The sequence below is a fragment of the Haemaphysalis longicornis genome, unplaced genomic scaffold, assembly GCF_048455015.1.
Source record: "Haemaphysalis longicornis isolate Haplotype H1 unplaced genomic scaffold, Haemaphysalis longicornis Haplotype H1 scaffold_4, whole genome shotgun sequence".
Classification (NCBI taxonomy): Eukaryota; Metazoa; Arthropoda; class Arachnida; order Ixodida; family Ixodidae; genus Haemaphysalis; species Haemaphysalis longicornis.
Window position 1 is genome coordinate 3889527 of NW_027526361.1, and position 16097 is coordinate 3905623.

The 16097-nt window shown below is 48.6% G+C and overlaps 1 protein-coding gene across 3 annotated transcripts in view; it reads right to left on the reverse strand.

The window, feature by feature from the left end:
* Sin3a (SIN3 transcription regulator family member A) overlaps positions 1-16097 on the reverse strand; it is a 41734-nt gene that overhangs the window by 20518 nt on the left and 5119 nt on the right. For all 3 annotated transcript variants that reach the window (XM_077705666.1, XM_077705668.1, XM_077705667.1), the window contains exons 2-7: positions 13028-13370; positions 12275-12371; positions 10650-10807; positions 9490-9811; positions 773-1051; positions 558-698 (exon numbers count right to left, since the gene is read on the reverse strand). In XM_077705666.1, coding sequence (XP_077561792.1) covers positions 558-698; positions 773-1051; positions 9490-9811; positions 10650-10807; positions 12275-12371; positions 13028-13344 — 1314 coding nt within the window. In that variant the 5' untranslated portion in view covers positions 13345-13370. The remainder of the gene's footprint in view (positions 1-557; positions 699-772; positions 1052-9489; positions 9812-10649; positions 10808-12274; positions 12372-13027; positions 13371-16097) is intronic.

Sequence of the window (16097 nt, forward strand, 5' to 3'; positions counted from 1 at the left end):
ATAGTTTGTCACCGCGCCTGACAAAAGTATTTTTTTATGCCACTTTGCAACGCTTTTCAGCCTAAAAACTTCGCAGACGCGTAGAATAGGAAACATAGAAGCCGAATATGTGGGTTTCAAAAAAACGATGTTTTGGTCATTTTTCCGAAGTTGAAAGCCGCGTCGCCCCTTAAGACATTGCCACTTGCAACAGCATCTGTAAAGCTGGATGTTACAGGGTCACGCTTTTGTGTCCTGATCCCAGTCCGTTGTCCACATGGTGGGCAAAGTTAAATCAGCGATACAGCAGGCACTCTGAGCACCCTCAAGTTCCCAATGCGTTGAGCAGACAGACTACAGATTCGCGCTGCAGGCACTTCCAGCAGCACCGCTCACCGGCAATCAGTCGCCCTTCACCTGAACAGTGACACTCCCCTCTCAGGAGCAGTGCTGCACGGTGACAGCAAAGAGGCTTCCCCAGAGCAGGGGCAGCCAATACTAAGAGGACTGGAGGAGCCACATACGGCAGGGCTCTACAGTAACCGTTACCCCCCCCACAGGGCCCACAGGTCACTGACCAGCGAGTGCGTAGAGGCGCCGTTTGCGTCCGGCAGGAACTGGCCAAACTCTTGCAGCAGGTCCTCCTGGTTCTGGAAGAGCTTGGCCACTTGCGCGTACACCTCCGACTCGGTCAACGGCTTGGCCCCTGTCTGCACCCCCTGGAGCGAGAGAGAGGGAGAGAGCCCCCAAGTCAGCGCACACCCGCAACCAGATGGTGCCCCGGGGGCCTTGCCTCTTTGAGGTTGCGCTGCTCCTTCTGGTACGTGTGCAGGATCTCCAGGAACTGCTTGTAAATGTCCGGCTGGCCCTGAAAACGGTTCTTGATCTTGTTGACGTAGTTGATGGCGTGGTTGAACTCGACCGGCTGACTGGCCTGTGACGTTGGGGCTGCGGCCCCCTGCCCCCCCACCGGCTGCGCAGCCACCGCGGGGGCCAGCGAGGGCGGGCTGCCGTGCGGGGGCTGGCCGAGGCCACTGCTGGGGGGCCCACCCATCGCCAGGTGGCCGCCACCCTGCAACATGGCGGCACACATGTTCACCCGCATCCGCACGCACACTAACAATGTGCATGGCAAACTACAAAGCACAAAAAAAATACATTCAAGTAGCGCCCCTCCACTCGTCAACATCCCCTTGACCAACGCCAAACAATAACCGATTTACACGATTGTAAGTCGACTCGAATGTAGGTAAACCGCAAAAAATCGCATCTCTCAAAAGAAAAAAAAAATGTGAGCGCCGCCTAGAAAATCGTATCACAAGGAGAAGCGCTTCCGTCAACCCACACGGCGGCTCTACCATCAATGATAGATGCTCCCACGGTAGATGTTGAAAAAGAAAGGCTTTTGTATAAGCACCCGGAATAACCCTGCGCTGTGGGTTGAGCGGGAAGAACACATTCCCTGCGAGATGACAGCCATCGAAGCAACCGGCAGTGGCCACTGCCGCGCGATACCAAAAGAAACAACATGGCGGCTGACGGAGAGCCGCGCGCGATTTACTTTTGAGTGACTAACCTCCCACTATCGCGCTCGGAAGTGTACCGAACAATGTGATATGATTTGGGCTACGTTAGCGCTGCGCTCTGAATCAAGGGATTCATTAATACTAATGTTGTTTAGTAGAGACGAATAAAACGCTTCTTGACGCGTTTCTGCATGCGAGTCATGCGCATCGGCGTTGCGCAGGCGACTTTTGCTTCTACTGCTTTTAAGCATTTTAAGTTCTACTGCTTCTACCTCGGTATGACGCGTGACGAGGGCGGTAGTGGGAGGAGCCTGACGACTTGAGTAAGAGGAGCCTGAGCCTGGCGACTGCTATGCCATTTGTCCCCCCCCCCCGCCATCATGGCGTCTGCTACGCGCGTATGACGGAGTCTGCTTTTAGAGTAGTTTTGCTAGACATTTTCGCGGTTCCTTCGGATTCTTTCATCACACGCTTTCGTGACTGATGCCAGGAGACGTACGTTTGAAGAGGACGACCCGTCATGCGTACGGGAAGCGAAAGCGTCGTCCGCCCGCGTGGTGCGACTTCGGGCTCGACTCAGCCGGAATGAAAATTATTCACCGCCTCGTATTGCTTCGCCTGTCCCATCGCCTCACCAACTACCTTGGGAATCCAGACCCGGTCCAAGCACGTCTTGTCGACTTAACACAGGGTACTACGCGGGGGAGGAGATCGCCGCGCGTACGGAATACGCAGATGAGATCAAACGCGGCATGGAGACCAAATCACCAACGCAGCGGAAATTCGACCTCCTTGAAGTGGATCTGGAGCACTCGGAGGTAGAATCAGGCACAGATTTTGTCTTAGTAGATATGGCAATGCTGAAAGGCCTTGTTGCGCACGTCGAGTGCGACAAGTGCAGGCTGGCGGCGCCGGATTTGAGACAGCTGACGGGCAGTACGGACTCGCCGTGAGGCTCGAGGTGACGTGCTCGGTTTACGACATCGTGTGGAGCGTTTTTCGTCACCAAGGACTGAAGGATCTGGCAACATCACTCCTTTCGAGGTGAACATAACGGCTTTGAAAAGTATTCAAAGCATCGGAAAGGGGGTGTCTAGTCTGTCGGATTTTTGTGCTGGAATGATCTTAACCCACAGAGGTGTTCCAAGCGCACTTGACACTGCAGCAGCCTCTGAAGCAGATAGTGTGTGTGTGTCGGCAAGGGATTGTACAGGGACCTTACTCAGCCGCCAAGCAACATTGATGTCATGTTTGATGGCCCGTGGATGACCAGGGGACGGTCGCCACACACACTTGAAACTTCAGTGTAGCGAAATCAAAGCTCAGTGTTTTGTCACAAGATCGCCCGAACGTTTCCTGCATTACTGCCATAGGCCAACAAAGCTTGCCCTTCGGCTACTTTTTTTCTCCCCCAAAAGGCGCTTTTCAGGGCCGACGACGCGATGCATTTGCAGAGAACGCACTGCGCAGTGTTCCACCCCTGTATCTCTCAAACTTCCTGCACAAAAACCACGACTAAAATAGCCTCACCAAAGAACGAGCATCTGAAGCAAGTTTCACCCCTCCCTCCCCTGCCGTGCCCAATATTCTGGGTACCAAAGTGCACTGCAATGAATGATGCCAGTTTACGAAGGACTGTTGCAGTTTTCACAACGCCACCGAGACGACACCCGATTTCACAACGCCAGCAAGACGCCAACCGATTTGAGGTTGATAAATTTTGCTGAATTCCTGATGGTGTACGTTACTTGGCCTCTGGTATCTACAGTTGGAGATGACATTTTTGGAATCCAAAGACAGATTTGAGAATGGGAAGAATATGTCTTTGTTACAGAGAAATATTGCAGTTATACTACTGACCATTCATTTCGTAACACATGGCCATTGCAGTAACACATCAAATGCAGTTTTCTCAGTTTCATGTTTTTGGTCATTTACCTCAGCCTTACACAGCTTTTTGGAAACTTCTTTTTGCTTCGTAAGTTCAATCTTGGTACAGTTTCTTTCAGTACAAACTGAGGCACCCGATGACATTCTTAGTTTTTCTATTTAGGCCATGCATAAATAATGACTTGCCGTTATTTTGATGAGCCAAAATATTGAATGCTGCCATCTTTTATACTTGAAATATTTTTTCGGGATGACATTAGATAAAAACTAAGAATGTCATCGGGTATGGGAACTCTCTGGCTATCAATTCATGTAATAAAAAGCTACAAAATGCAATGCGAAAGTTCATTAAAGCTGCGTAAGAAATTACCTAATTACGGTTTAGACTTTGCATGACAACTTTCAAACTAACAGCAGCAACTCAAACTTTCAAACTAACAGCAGCAGCTCAAATATAATTGCATATTTGAAATCTACAAAGATAAATACATTTGTGTGCAAATTTTCATAAGCTTCTACCCATAAATAAAAAAGTTAAAGGGGAGACATGGGTCTTGAAATGAACTTTTTTATTAATTGGTCTGTGATAATGAAAATCACTGTGCATATGTGTTTTGTTTTCCTCAATTCAAATATGTATTAGTTTTCATGTGGCATAAGTGTTTTTTGAGTTGCAAAGCAAATACTGCAGCCTAATTAAGTAATTTCTTGCGGGCCGTTAAGGGGCTTTTATTCAAAATTTTGAAAAATAAATGGTTTGGATGTGTAGCTCAAGACCTGCCATGCATGCTGAAGCTATTTATAGTCCTTAATAGATAGTTGATTGTATAGAATTAGTCTAATTATGCCAAGTACAGTTTTCTGAAAAATTAATGAGCTCTAATTACTACTCATAACATTTATTTGATGCACATTGAGCCAATTAAAATAGCATCAGCATGCAGTTCATTTCATCCCGAATTCAACGGTGTAACGTTTATACAAATCCTTTGAAAAAAAAACAAGCTCAAAACCTCAGCAAGGCTAGGCACATATGCACAAAAAGGGAAGCTGAGAAAATCGCAGTTGAAGTTTTACTACAAGTGACAGTTTTATCTATTGAGCACATTAAAAAAAGAAACAATTTAGAATGTAGCTCGCTTGTCGCTCAACACAAGCACACCAAGTTTGCTGAAATCAGTTGATGAGAAAATTGTGAAATCCTCTGTATACAGATGACACTTGGCAGAAAAACTGAACAAAAGCAAAGCCAGAACATTGCTTCAATTTTTACGCTGTTGGCAGCGCGCCGTCACTCTTTGGCGACCAAGGCAATCGTGCACCACAGTTGTCAACGTTTTTTTTTGTTATGTTACTGTTTCATTTGTAGCAATCAAATCGGATTTACATCGCGTGAAAGGAGTTGCAACGAAGGTGCTAGTAACGAAATGCAACCCACTGTTCTGTAACGTGCATGCGCTTGGCTAGGTGGGATAACCACGTTTTCGGTTTAATCTACTCGTATATCACGTCACCAACGCACATTGTGCTCTGTGCGGGCGTTTATAATTCCCAGGTCGCTCATCTATATGGTAACCTGCCGACGAGGAAGTGCGCGCCGAAGTGCGGGCCGACCCGCCGCAGCATTGTTGATAACCGAATGAACACACTTCCCTTGCAACGTCGGCATGCGGCATCCTCCACTTTATCATTTCTTTTGTTTCTATTTGCTGCTGATCGAAAGATAGACGTACCTTAGTGCACGAGCAGGCGTAATCATATCGCTAACACTATCGTCTCGGCAGCCCACGGAAGCGCTAAGCCTACCTCCGTCTCGGCGCCTTTCTCGCGATAAGTCGTCGTGAGACACGCAGAAAATCGTACTCCAGGCACTTTTAATACCGACACTTCTTCCTTTCAGTCATCGATAGACATATTTACTTTATTTTTACGCCATGCGGGGCTTTTGCCGGTCCTCGCATAGACGAATACATGAGCCGTTGCACTGTGATGAGAGTGCCAAGCAGATGACCCACGGCGCCCAGCCAATGAGGTTGCGCGCTGCGGTCACGTGCAGTCAGTAGCCAATTGGGCGGCGCGTTCAGTCTCTTTTCTACCCCGGTTTTACTCGCAACCAACAGACGAAACGGAGCGGTTCTGGCGGGGAATTGAAAACGAAGACGCACTTTTGAATGAAACCAAGATGGACGCCGTGGCGCAAGTAGAACCCGAGCGGCGAGTCGTCGAAAAGATGCTATTTTCGCGTCGAATCTTGGGTGATTTTAGTGGTCGTCGGTGCTCTGAATCGATATTTTGGCTCAAATACGTACTCCTGGGTCTGGATATTTTGCTAGCCGGGAGAAAAATAGCTACACTTTCCGAAAATGGTGATTTCGAAAAATTGATTTTTTTGGCCAAATTTTGGGCTTCCAAGACCCGCGTCTCCCCTTAAAGAGCGGTTAGAAGCGGTCGCTGGAGCTACGTGCACCTCTTCGCGGCTGGTGCCGCCGCCATGTTGCCGCCGCCAATTGCGTAGCGCGCAGCATGCGGGCGGCGTCAGCGCGGCGCATTTTCGCGAGCAGTAAACGCCCCGTGCGGTTCACACTTTAGACCATAACCATGGGAACGAGGGTGCAAAGCTGTCCCCACCTCGTAGCACCCCCGATTTCTCGTTTCTCTTGCCATTACTAGCGGTAGACGGTTCGATTTCGATTCGAAGTCAACTCGCCAACATTGGATTGTCAAATTCGAAAAAAAAAAAAAAAAGGGTCGACCTACAATCGTGCAAATACGGTAACAGCATGATATCCAGCTAAGCTATGTTGAAAAATCACACCAGCCTGTCAAGGTCCTTGTAATAACGGCCTGGAGCACAGCAATGACTAAGGCTCCCGAAATTGCACGACTGCTAGAGAGAGAGGGGAGGGGGACAAGCAACGCTTGCCCAGCAGTGCAACCCTCAGTGGAACGAGAACTTCCGAGAAAAACTCCCTGCATTTTCATCTTGCCTTGTAAGTGGCACAGCCAAATAAATACCACTGCAACAAAACTGACGGGACATGCGGAAAATTTTGCTGAAGCGGAAATTCGTGGAGATGAAATCTGCCCAAACACACCACGGGAAGGGCAACAAAATAGCACCATATATTATCCGCATCGTTCACCAGAACTGCAATCTTTAGAAAAAGGAGCGACGGACGGCTATGTCGTGTTTATTCGATAAGAAACGCGCCAGTGGTTGCCTGTTTTTTACCCTCACGTGAAGAGCGAGTTATGGGGGGAGAGAAGTGCAGTCAGAAAACACGTTGCTGTGCTCGGGATTAAGGGGAGACATGAGGATCAGACTGCGAAAAGTTAACAATAAAATGGTTTTTTCGGAAATCACATTTTTGGATTGCACGTTTTATATGCTATGCTGTTTTATTTATATTATTTTTTATTTTTTTGGATAAGTTTCCCTTTTTTATGTCCACCAAATTTTTTATGTCCACCAAATATTTATGTCCACCAAGGTGACAAAATATTTCCGCAAAATGACGACAACATGGCAATTTTCAGAGCACTGCATCTCCTGAACGACACCACAGCGACCCGCCATCATGGTCTGGTTAGATCGGCAACGGACTCTCTAACTCCCATTTTCCGGTCGATCCTTTTGTCGTCACTAACTCACAAAAGCACAAACGTCAGAAAAAGAAGGCCAGTGAAACGAAGCAACCCGTAGATTCCAACATGCGATTGCCTATTCAGCTGCGTTTACTGAAACGGCTCTCGTGATTGGGCGTTGCCATGACAGCAAAAACATGGCCGCCGGGCTGCCGCGCATTTCACGCGCACTGCGCTCCACCAATGTCTTCTAGGTTTCCCGGTCGACTTGGTTCCAGTTTACTCGTTTCATCTGTTGCGGTATTGAACAGTGACATTTTTGTAATCACAGCGATAATTCTCGAGATCGTGCACTAGATAAAACATTGCGCGGCTCTAAAGGCACATCAAAAACGTGCCGGCGACATCATCGGGGTCAGTCCTGGAGTGGGAATTGTGGTGCGTTCGTGAGGTGACCTTTTGGACTCATTGCAGTATTATCAAACTCTGAGTTATTGCTGTGTTTCACAGCGAACTCGCAAGCTTTGGGAATGGAACGGTCAACTCGCCAGAAGTTGCGGCGCGCACTGCATTGCCACGACGTGTTCAGGCAGCGGACGATAGCACGATCGATTGCTGCTGCACGCGAGTAATAATGACTGATAAGTGTGAAGTGAAATTTAACGGAAAAAGCAAAGTGGCGAAACACAGCAAGGTTACTGAAATTACTGTCGTGGTGAATGTGCTCGTAGGGGATTTTAGGCGGAAAAGGGGGTGGGGGGGGAGGTGAGAAACTTTTGCCGTGGTTCTAAACTAGTTCGTACAACAAAGTCTGGGGTTACAAAATATTATTACCAGTGTTCAATTAGAAAAGACGCCTTAAAATTGCAGCGTTTTACAATTTTATATTTTTAATTGTACATTATGCCGTTTTTTTTTTTTTTTTTGGCAATGCATGACTTTCGCCTGAAGGAAAAGAGCATGGTATGCTAGCAGTAATGTAGTATTTGCATAAAAGAAGTAAATATTCTGCTTTAAAATAGCTCATCTTATGCTTGCGATTCCACTTTTTGACACTGAAGAGCCCCATGTACTTAGCTGTAGCTTCAGCAGGGTTATGACACCCAGAAATGAGCTGGAAGTCTGTTGGCACATTATTATAAAAAAGACCTTTTAAAAAAGGCTGTGCATTAGGTATACATCAACATACATACAGGTACCCCACTACCCCATAGTAAACTTTTTGGTACACTCTGCATAAAACTGATGCTTCTGCCACCTAACGGCCTGCACATAAACACCTCCAATGAGCCAGGAAGGCCCCCCAGATGCACCAAATCAGAGGGCAAATGTTTCAGATTGTCCTTGAGCAAGGACAGCAAGGACTATGCTGCTGGTGCAGTCTGAAAATCATGAAGCCTTTGTAAACTTTTAGCACCGTTTTCTCAAAAGTGCGTTTAACAAGTTCTTCATTGCTCGTGGAAAGGATAGCATAGCAAGCACTGGGCGAATTTTGACCATGTCTGTTTTATTTTGATCCTTGAAGCGTTCTGCAGGGCAAGACAGTCTCGGATTTTCATTTTAGGGCCTAGTTATTTTGTAATGCATAATTTACGGCTAGGTCATATGTGTCCTACAGTGCACAAATGAAACTACTGTTTTGTGTAAAAAAAAATGAAGGGTATAAAAAAATTTTAACTCTTGCCCTGTACTGTCCTTCTGACTACAATTGAAAAGTATTCAGAACTTCCTACCATGTGCCAACACCTTGCAAGGCTTTCCAAGAGCGGGCAACATGTACACCTCCGTAACACCAGAACTACTGAACGTACCGTCATGGAATTTCCATTTAGATTTTTTTCCAATATGCCTACCAAATTCAATTATTCTACGCCAAAAAACAAAAAGTTAGCTCGATCCCTACTTCCCCCGTAAGTTAGGGTGACGTGGGCTCAAGGCTAAAAACAAAAACATTTTTGGCTTTGACACTGAAGATTGGCAAAAGAAAAACTGCAACAACAGCTGCGCACGACAGCTGCTCACGACAGCACAGCACCAGCAGGGCACACTCGCACAGTTTCAGCTGTACGCAGATTGGCTGTGGCTCCTGCTTGGGGAACCGGGCCTGCACCTCATGTAGAGTCGGCCAGCCACATCGTTACCACCAGCAAACAATGACGTCCATCCACAAGTTTGTTTTTGTTTATCGGTGGTGGTGCATGGCACTCATTTTTGGTGAAACTTGTGAAACTAAGCACCTTGAGTGTACAAAGAGCTACAGATGGCTGGCATTATGCTTATTTATAGTAAAATAAGTGTCCAAGCCCAAGCCCACCGAGTGCAAATTTCGTTGAAGCGAAAGCAAGCCAGACAAATGGTTCGCTGTGGAGAGGAATTTGTTGCATCGAATTCTATAGCTAGCTGAGGGGGAATTGGAAATATTTCGTTGAAGCAGAGTTCGTTGTAGCGACGTTCAACTGTAGCACTCATTCAAGTAAAACACACACCGACCAGGGAGCAGCACACCCACCTTGACGCCCGAGGGTGGAGACGCAGCCGCAGAGACCGGCGGGGTGAGCCCCGGTGTAGCACTGGTGGCAGCTGGGGTGGCGGCCGCCGTGGGCGGTGCACCCCCCGTGGGCGGTGCAGGCTGGGTGGGCACCACCACGGGGGGTCCCCCGCCGGCCGTCAGGGTGGTGGACAGCGATCCCGGCATGCTCACGTTCACCTGCTCGTTGGCTTGCACCTCGATCCGGTAGCCGGGCGGCAGGAAGGTGTTGAAGCCCACTATGAGCTCGGGGTGGCCCTTGAACAGGTTGGACACCCGCTGGATCACTCCCGGCGTGTCAATGCTGCACACCGAGGGGAAGGGAGCCACTCAGCCAGACAAAAGGAGGGGGCGAGGCCACAAAGATGACCATTCTGAAAACCCCAGCAGATGCAACAGCAAGACCTCATCGAGTCGCTGAACTAGACTGTATCGAATTCGTTTGCATTGAATTATCGCACATATCAAACTATTTGTGGTCACGGTACATTTGCAATGAGAATACATAGCAAAAGCTTTGCTTACATTGAACCAAAAATGTGTATATTGGAAAGGGGGAGGGGGCAGCACACTTTCTTGTTGTTGTTTAAATGAATTAACATTCCGCGACAAGCGCTCTCACGACCATATGTGAACACTGTCAGTGTTGAACACCACCAGGCAGGAGAGGAAACAATTATCAAGCACTGTACACTGGGCAACAATTCATTTTTGCAGTGACATTGCCGCTGTCGACTTTGCTCGCTGGAGACAAAAATTTTTAGATCTTTTAGGAACTTTGAAAGGATTAACATTCCCCGACAAGCGTTCTCACGTTTTTCCAATCATAAGTGAAAAGAGTTATAAGTGAAACTCCGCTGGGCAACGAGTTACTTCAGACTTTGCCATTGCTGACTTTGCACGCTTGAGAAAGTTTTCCGTGTAAGCTAATCCTATTTGCAACCCGCAGAAACTATGAGACTAGCTGGGATCAAACAGCCAAGCAAACAAGAAAGCAGAATAACCACCAGCCTTTCGCGTGGGTCTTCACTGTTGCTACAGCTCATAAAGATACCCACAGCAGTGACCCCCCCAATGCCTTCCGGCAAACAAGCATGCGCAGGACCTCTGAAAACACAGCGGACACAAGGGAGGGCACTTGCCTCTGGGACTTGAATTCCTTCATGATGTCGAGGAAATCATTGTAGACTTGTGGCTGGTTGCCAAAGCGCAGCTTCACTTGATCGAGGTACGACAACGCATCTTCCACTTTTAACCTCTGGAACTGCTGCTGCCCGTGCAGCTGGGGGTTGTGCGCCGCCTGCAGGGTGGGCGGGCGGTCAGACAGCCTGCTCTGCCCGTTCTCGCCTGACCACTATGCGGAGAGAAAATGCAATGCACGGACAACTGCCTGCCACACAGATGAGACCCACTCTATGCGGGGGCACAGAAGTGCAGCACATGCCAACTACCCGGCAAGGGGTTGGTTCCAAGTAGGCTTAGCTGCTGGGCTGAGATGACGTGCGCGAGGGCAAGCTGGAGCACCAAGCCACCACACTCGGCAAGACACACTTTAGAATGCCTTAAATAATCCCCCCGCTGATGGGCTTACTTTACTTGGGGACGCCAGGATGGCAGAATTGTGCCTCGACTTGCATTCGTGCAATCAACACCTAGCTCTGGAACAGCCCCTGCCCGGCATGGACCGCTTCATCTTCCTTCACCTCCTGTGGTCTGCACTGGCCAGACCAAGTTCCAAGGACAAATGACAATCAAGCTGCCCCCTCGAACTCTGTTGCTGTTCTCCTGCAGGGGTGGCGTTTAGTCATAAAACATGACCAGACATCCCCAAGTGGTTTGCATATGACTGGGTATGGGCACTCCGATCACCATCATCATCACCAAGAGGGGGATCTCGAAAAATGTGAGCAGCAAGTGAGAACCAAGCTCACAAGACACTGGCCTGTTCTTACTTGCCGTACACTATACAAAAAAATGCTGTACCCATAACTACAGTGGCACCCCGGATATATGTCCCCGGGTTCTACAACCGTGATTTGACCATGAACTAGTCAAATCCTGGCAAAGTCCCCGTAGGAAAAATGCATTAAAAACCTCTGACGCGATTTCATGCCTGAACCGCGTAATCCGTACACCCACACGAAGTCCACGACCAACCGGCGGACGAAATGAAAGTGCTGCGGGCCTGCTCAATGTATTCTCTCCAGCACAGCTTTTGTTTCGCTCCCATCCAGCAGCCGCCAGCTCCTCTGCACAATCGCTCTGGTCCTCTCCTTGCTGGCGTCTCTTGCTGCGCAGCGGTCGTGGTCGTGATGGAGGAGCTTTAGTCGCAGGGGGGAGTGGGCTGGTGTTTTTCCGACCCAGCAGTGAATTGCCAATGAGGTTACCCTGACAGGCTTTCACGTGTGTTTGTCGTGATAGTGTGTGCCATGATTCAGACTGGCTGGTGGGTATCGCAGCCATAAACTGCGGTACAAGGCTCGTTTTGATACAGCGTGATTGGCACTGCATTATTCTTTGCACACTTACTTCCCTGAAAAGCATTAGTTTGTAGTTTACATTGAAGTTTCTTGTGATTTCGTAGCGCAAAACTGTATTTATAAGCATAATCGCAGATGTTCCGATTTCCCGACGCCCGCATTTTACAACACTTTTTCACAGTCCTGAGAAAGTTGTATAGTCGGATTCTACTGTAATATGATCCCATGTGACTGTAGCCGTTTCCTCTCTTCTGCTAGTCCACCAAACCCGAACTGGACAGTCTCACCTGAGCGGCATGCGGCTGTCCACCCAAGGTGTGGTGTGCCGCTGACGGGCTGTGGTTGTGACCCAGCTGCGAGAGAGCACCGGCCCCCAGCCGCGGCCTGCACACACAAAGGCACAAGTGACCATCTATGCAGGCCAGAGGGTCCCAACTCCAAACAGCGCCGTGCATGCTGGCATCTCCACACAGGAGCCTTGGATGAACATTTTCTAAGGCCAAGACGCTTCTTTGTCATTGCCAGTCTGTTTTGCTTGGAAGACACCAAGCGTGAAAAGAACAATGCAAAATTTGCACAAGCAGACGAGTAAGCCTGCAACACTATTCTTACTTTCGCAAAGCTGACACAAGCCACGAGTAAAACGCTGCTGCGACGAAAATTGCTGATCACATCTTAAGCGACCAAAGGAAAAGATTTTGTCCCTGAGAACAATAAAGCTATGTCTACTGCTTCCATCTGACCCACCCAGCAAAGCGTTTACACAACTCTAGCTCTAGACAAAATAGACGAGAAAACAAACGTCGCATTTGTCTATGGGGAATATAAAAACATAAATGCTTTCACTAATAAGAAGTTCAATTTAGACAGCTCAGAAACTACCACGTCCCTCTCTTGATACATAGACGAACGCATTCCCGTGCACCTCCGACCTTTCCCAGTTGTAACCAAAGTTTTCTGCGCTCGCCCGAGGCCTTTCGTTGGCAGGTGCGGTTTACAGACAGGCGATGACCAAGGCAGGACTGAAGATGCCGACTCACTGAAAGCCCGCCGACTGCACGGTGAACTGGACGTTGGGGCCCTGCATGTTCTCCCGGTTGTCGGCGGCCGGTGCGCCGCTGTGTATCGAGTCCTGCAGCAGGGCCAGGGGCTGCCGCTGCGAGGGGGGTTTGGCGCGCGAGGCTCCTCCGCCCACTACGCCTGCCCCCCCTGGCGCAGCACCGCCAGGGGCGGGGGCCCCCGCGCCCCCCAGCGTGGGCCGGTGGAAGCCTCCCGAGGCATGGTTCCGGCCCGGAAACACTCCGCCCGTCGTCGACGATCCCAGTCCCGTGTGGTGGTCGTCCAGACGCCGACTCATCCTCTCATCCTCTCCACAATGCACAGCTGTGTTGGGGAGAAGACAGGCCTCCTCACACTCGGCCTCTGGCACCAGCCCTTTGGGGGGATGCCAACTAGAGGCTGGATTTTAGCCAAAGGCCTATTCCGTCCCTTGCGCTTCTGTAAGAAGTGCTTTAATGGCGTCAGAGTGGTGCCCATAGATGCCTCTTTCGGCATTTGTGCCTGAATGCCTATCTGCGAAATTGCACCTATACGAACACTCTTGAGCCTCAAGTTTCACTTTCGAGTGCAGTCTGAGATTGCTATTCATGCTATCAGGCAACAATCCCTGTTCAGAAACTCCATGGTACGTGCGGCCAGCATTCGCCGCCACGGTGCAAGCGGTTGGCGAACGCAAAACCACAGCGGGCCATCAGGGGAAAGGAGAGAGGACACAAAATGCGGCTTAGCAGCACTTCTTTTGTTTGTGATTTGCCTTTTAAGGCGGGTTCTAAAATACGTTTTTTCATCTGAATTCGTTCGGCTGCCACAAACCTTTTCAAATATGCTCTTCCAATGTGTGGAAAGGTATGTGGCAGTGTTGGCACACCTTGCCTGTACAATTCGCACGATGTCATTGCATATGACAAAACTGCCAGAGTTATACCTAACAGCCCTCATGTAAATTTCTTAATAATTCGTCTTTCTTGCATTTATTATTGTCTGTTTTTGTTGTGTCGTAATCAAACTGCGCCAGGCAGACAAAGCAGCACTTCTTTAACGAGTATTTCCAGCTTTTAAGTATTCTTTTTGATGCCTGTTTCACTAATGCAGCCCTTGGGCAAGCGAACACGAGTGTGAGCAGTTCGCTTGTTGAATTTTGAGCCAATGGTCCAGCAGCTTTACGGGACAACTGAACAGCTATGTTCAACTGTTGGCACCTCCATGCCATCATGACAACATTTTCGGTTTTCCCCGTCGTAGATGCACATATCACGCACGTCTTCGTTTCAAATTATTTGCTTTTATCTAAAAATTTGTAGTGCTCCTATTTATGACACTGGAGGCCTAAAACGTTTTTTGACTGCCTATTTTTGGTGCCTAAAATGCACTCTTTGAATGCCTAAAAATCCCGCCCTTAATAATCATGAAAAAGCTTTATTTCAGAGATTTTGAGCCGACCACGGAGTGTGGGTGGGACTTGCAGACTGCTTGGCCAAGTAGCAATAGCCCCTATTTTCCCTCCTCATTCCTACAAAGGGAGCATTAGGGACGAAATAAATGCATTTGTTTGTACAAAATGCCTGTAAAGAGGAAGGTCAACGTATTCGGGCCAGCCTGGGAATTGAGTACCACCATACCTCAAATGTGGACAGCAACAGCAAATGTCCATGAGTGCCGGTGTTTTGGGTTTAAATTAACGTAAACACGCGTAAACCCAAATTCCCTTTCCTACAAAAAGCAATCCCATGTATGCATTTTTACCCGTTTTGAAGACCAATTGTTGCATCTATTGGACAAAAAGAACCCATTTTCTGAGCGGGTGTACAACTAGCTGCAGAAAAGCAGCAGCAATAACTAGAAACGCAGGCTGCCTTTTCATACATATCTTAAGAGGCACTATGTGGTCCACGTGAGAATTTCGCTGAAACCTTTAGGAAATTTGCTTGGCAAGAAAATGGCAACTGTTTGGCAAGCAACATGCCAGCACACAAACATCAGCTGTCTCCCCACTCACCACCCGCAACCCTCAGCAGCTCATAGCCAAGAAAAATGCTTCACAGAGCTCCCTCATTACTCCAATCGAGTCTTGTTGGGTTCTCCTAGGCTACTGCGTTTACGTGACGACTTGCTCAATGCGCAGACTGCCCTGTCCACAAGCGTTTTTAAAGTCATTGAATCGGCAGTCATGAACTTGGACGACAACCACAGCAGAGCATGCTGTGCAGCCCTGGAAAGGTCCTGCTGTGCGCGTGCACACACCTAGGCGCTGTGGTCCGGAGCCTGCAACCTGCTGCAACAGCAACACAGCCAGTCCCTAGCTCGGCCAAAAGGGCCTCGTCTGTCAAACCTCCCAGTGCCACTAACAGGCCAACAAGTTCTCCCATTTTCTCTGGCATGGGTGTGTATTTCCTCGTGCATTCAGGAGAAAAACCTACGCTACATGTCAAGCAGTGGTCTTCGTGGAGAAAGGCTGCATTTTTGACATAGTACATAATGCGCACGGTTTTCTCCACGGTGGGCAACAGTCGAAATGACGCCACACTTCACCGCTCCATTTGAAATGCGCACCTGGCTTTCAAGTCTGGCATACAAGTCTCAGAGTCATTGTTTTTGCTTATCCATTTCTTATTTTGTTGTTTAAGAGCTCCCCCTTTTCGTCCCGCCACACTACCATAATACCCGACTTTCTACCACAGTTGTTCAATTTTTGTGATGAAAATGTGGAGTTCTTGAATTTAACACTATTTGATTGATTGATTACAGGGTTTAACACGCCGAAACTGCACAGGTTATGAGGCGTGCCGTAGTGGAGGGCTCCAGATTAATTTTGACAACCTACAGGGGATCTTTAACGTGCGCAGAAATCTTGAACACGCGGGCGTTCTCGCTTTTCACCTCTAACAGAAAAGCGCCCACCACAACCGGGAATCAAATTCCCGTCCGTGTACTCAGCAGCACAACGCTTTAGCCACTGAGCCACCGCGGCGGGTGATTTAACGCCTATCCCCCTTGTTCTTGATCGAGGGGGATAGAATTTAATACCCCTGCTACACTAGAGTTCGAATGTCC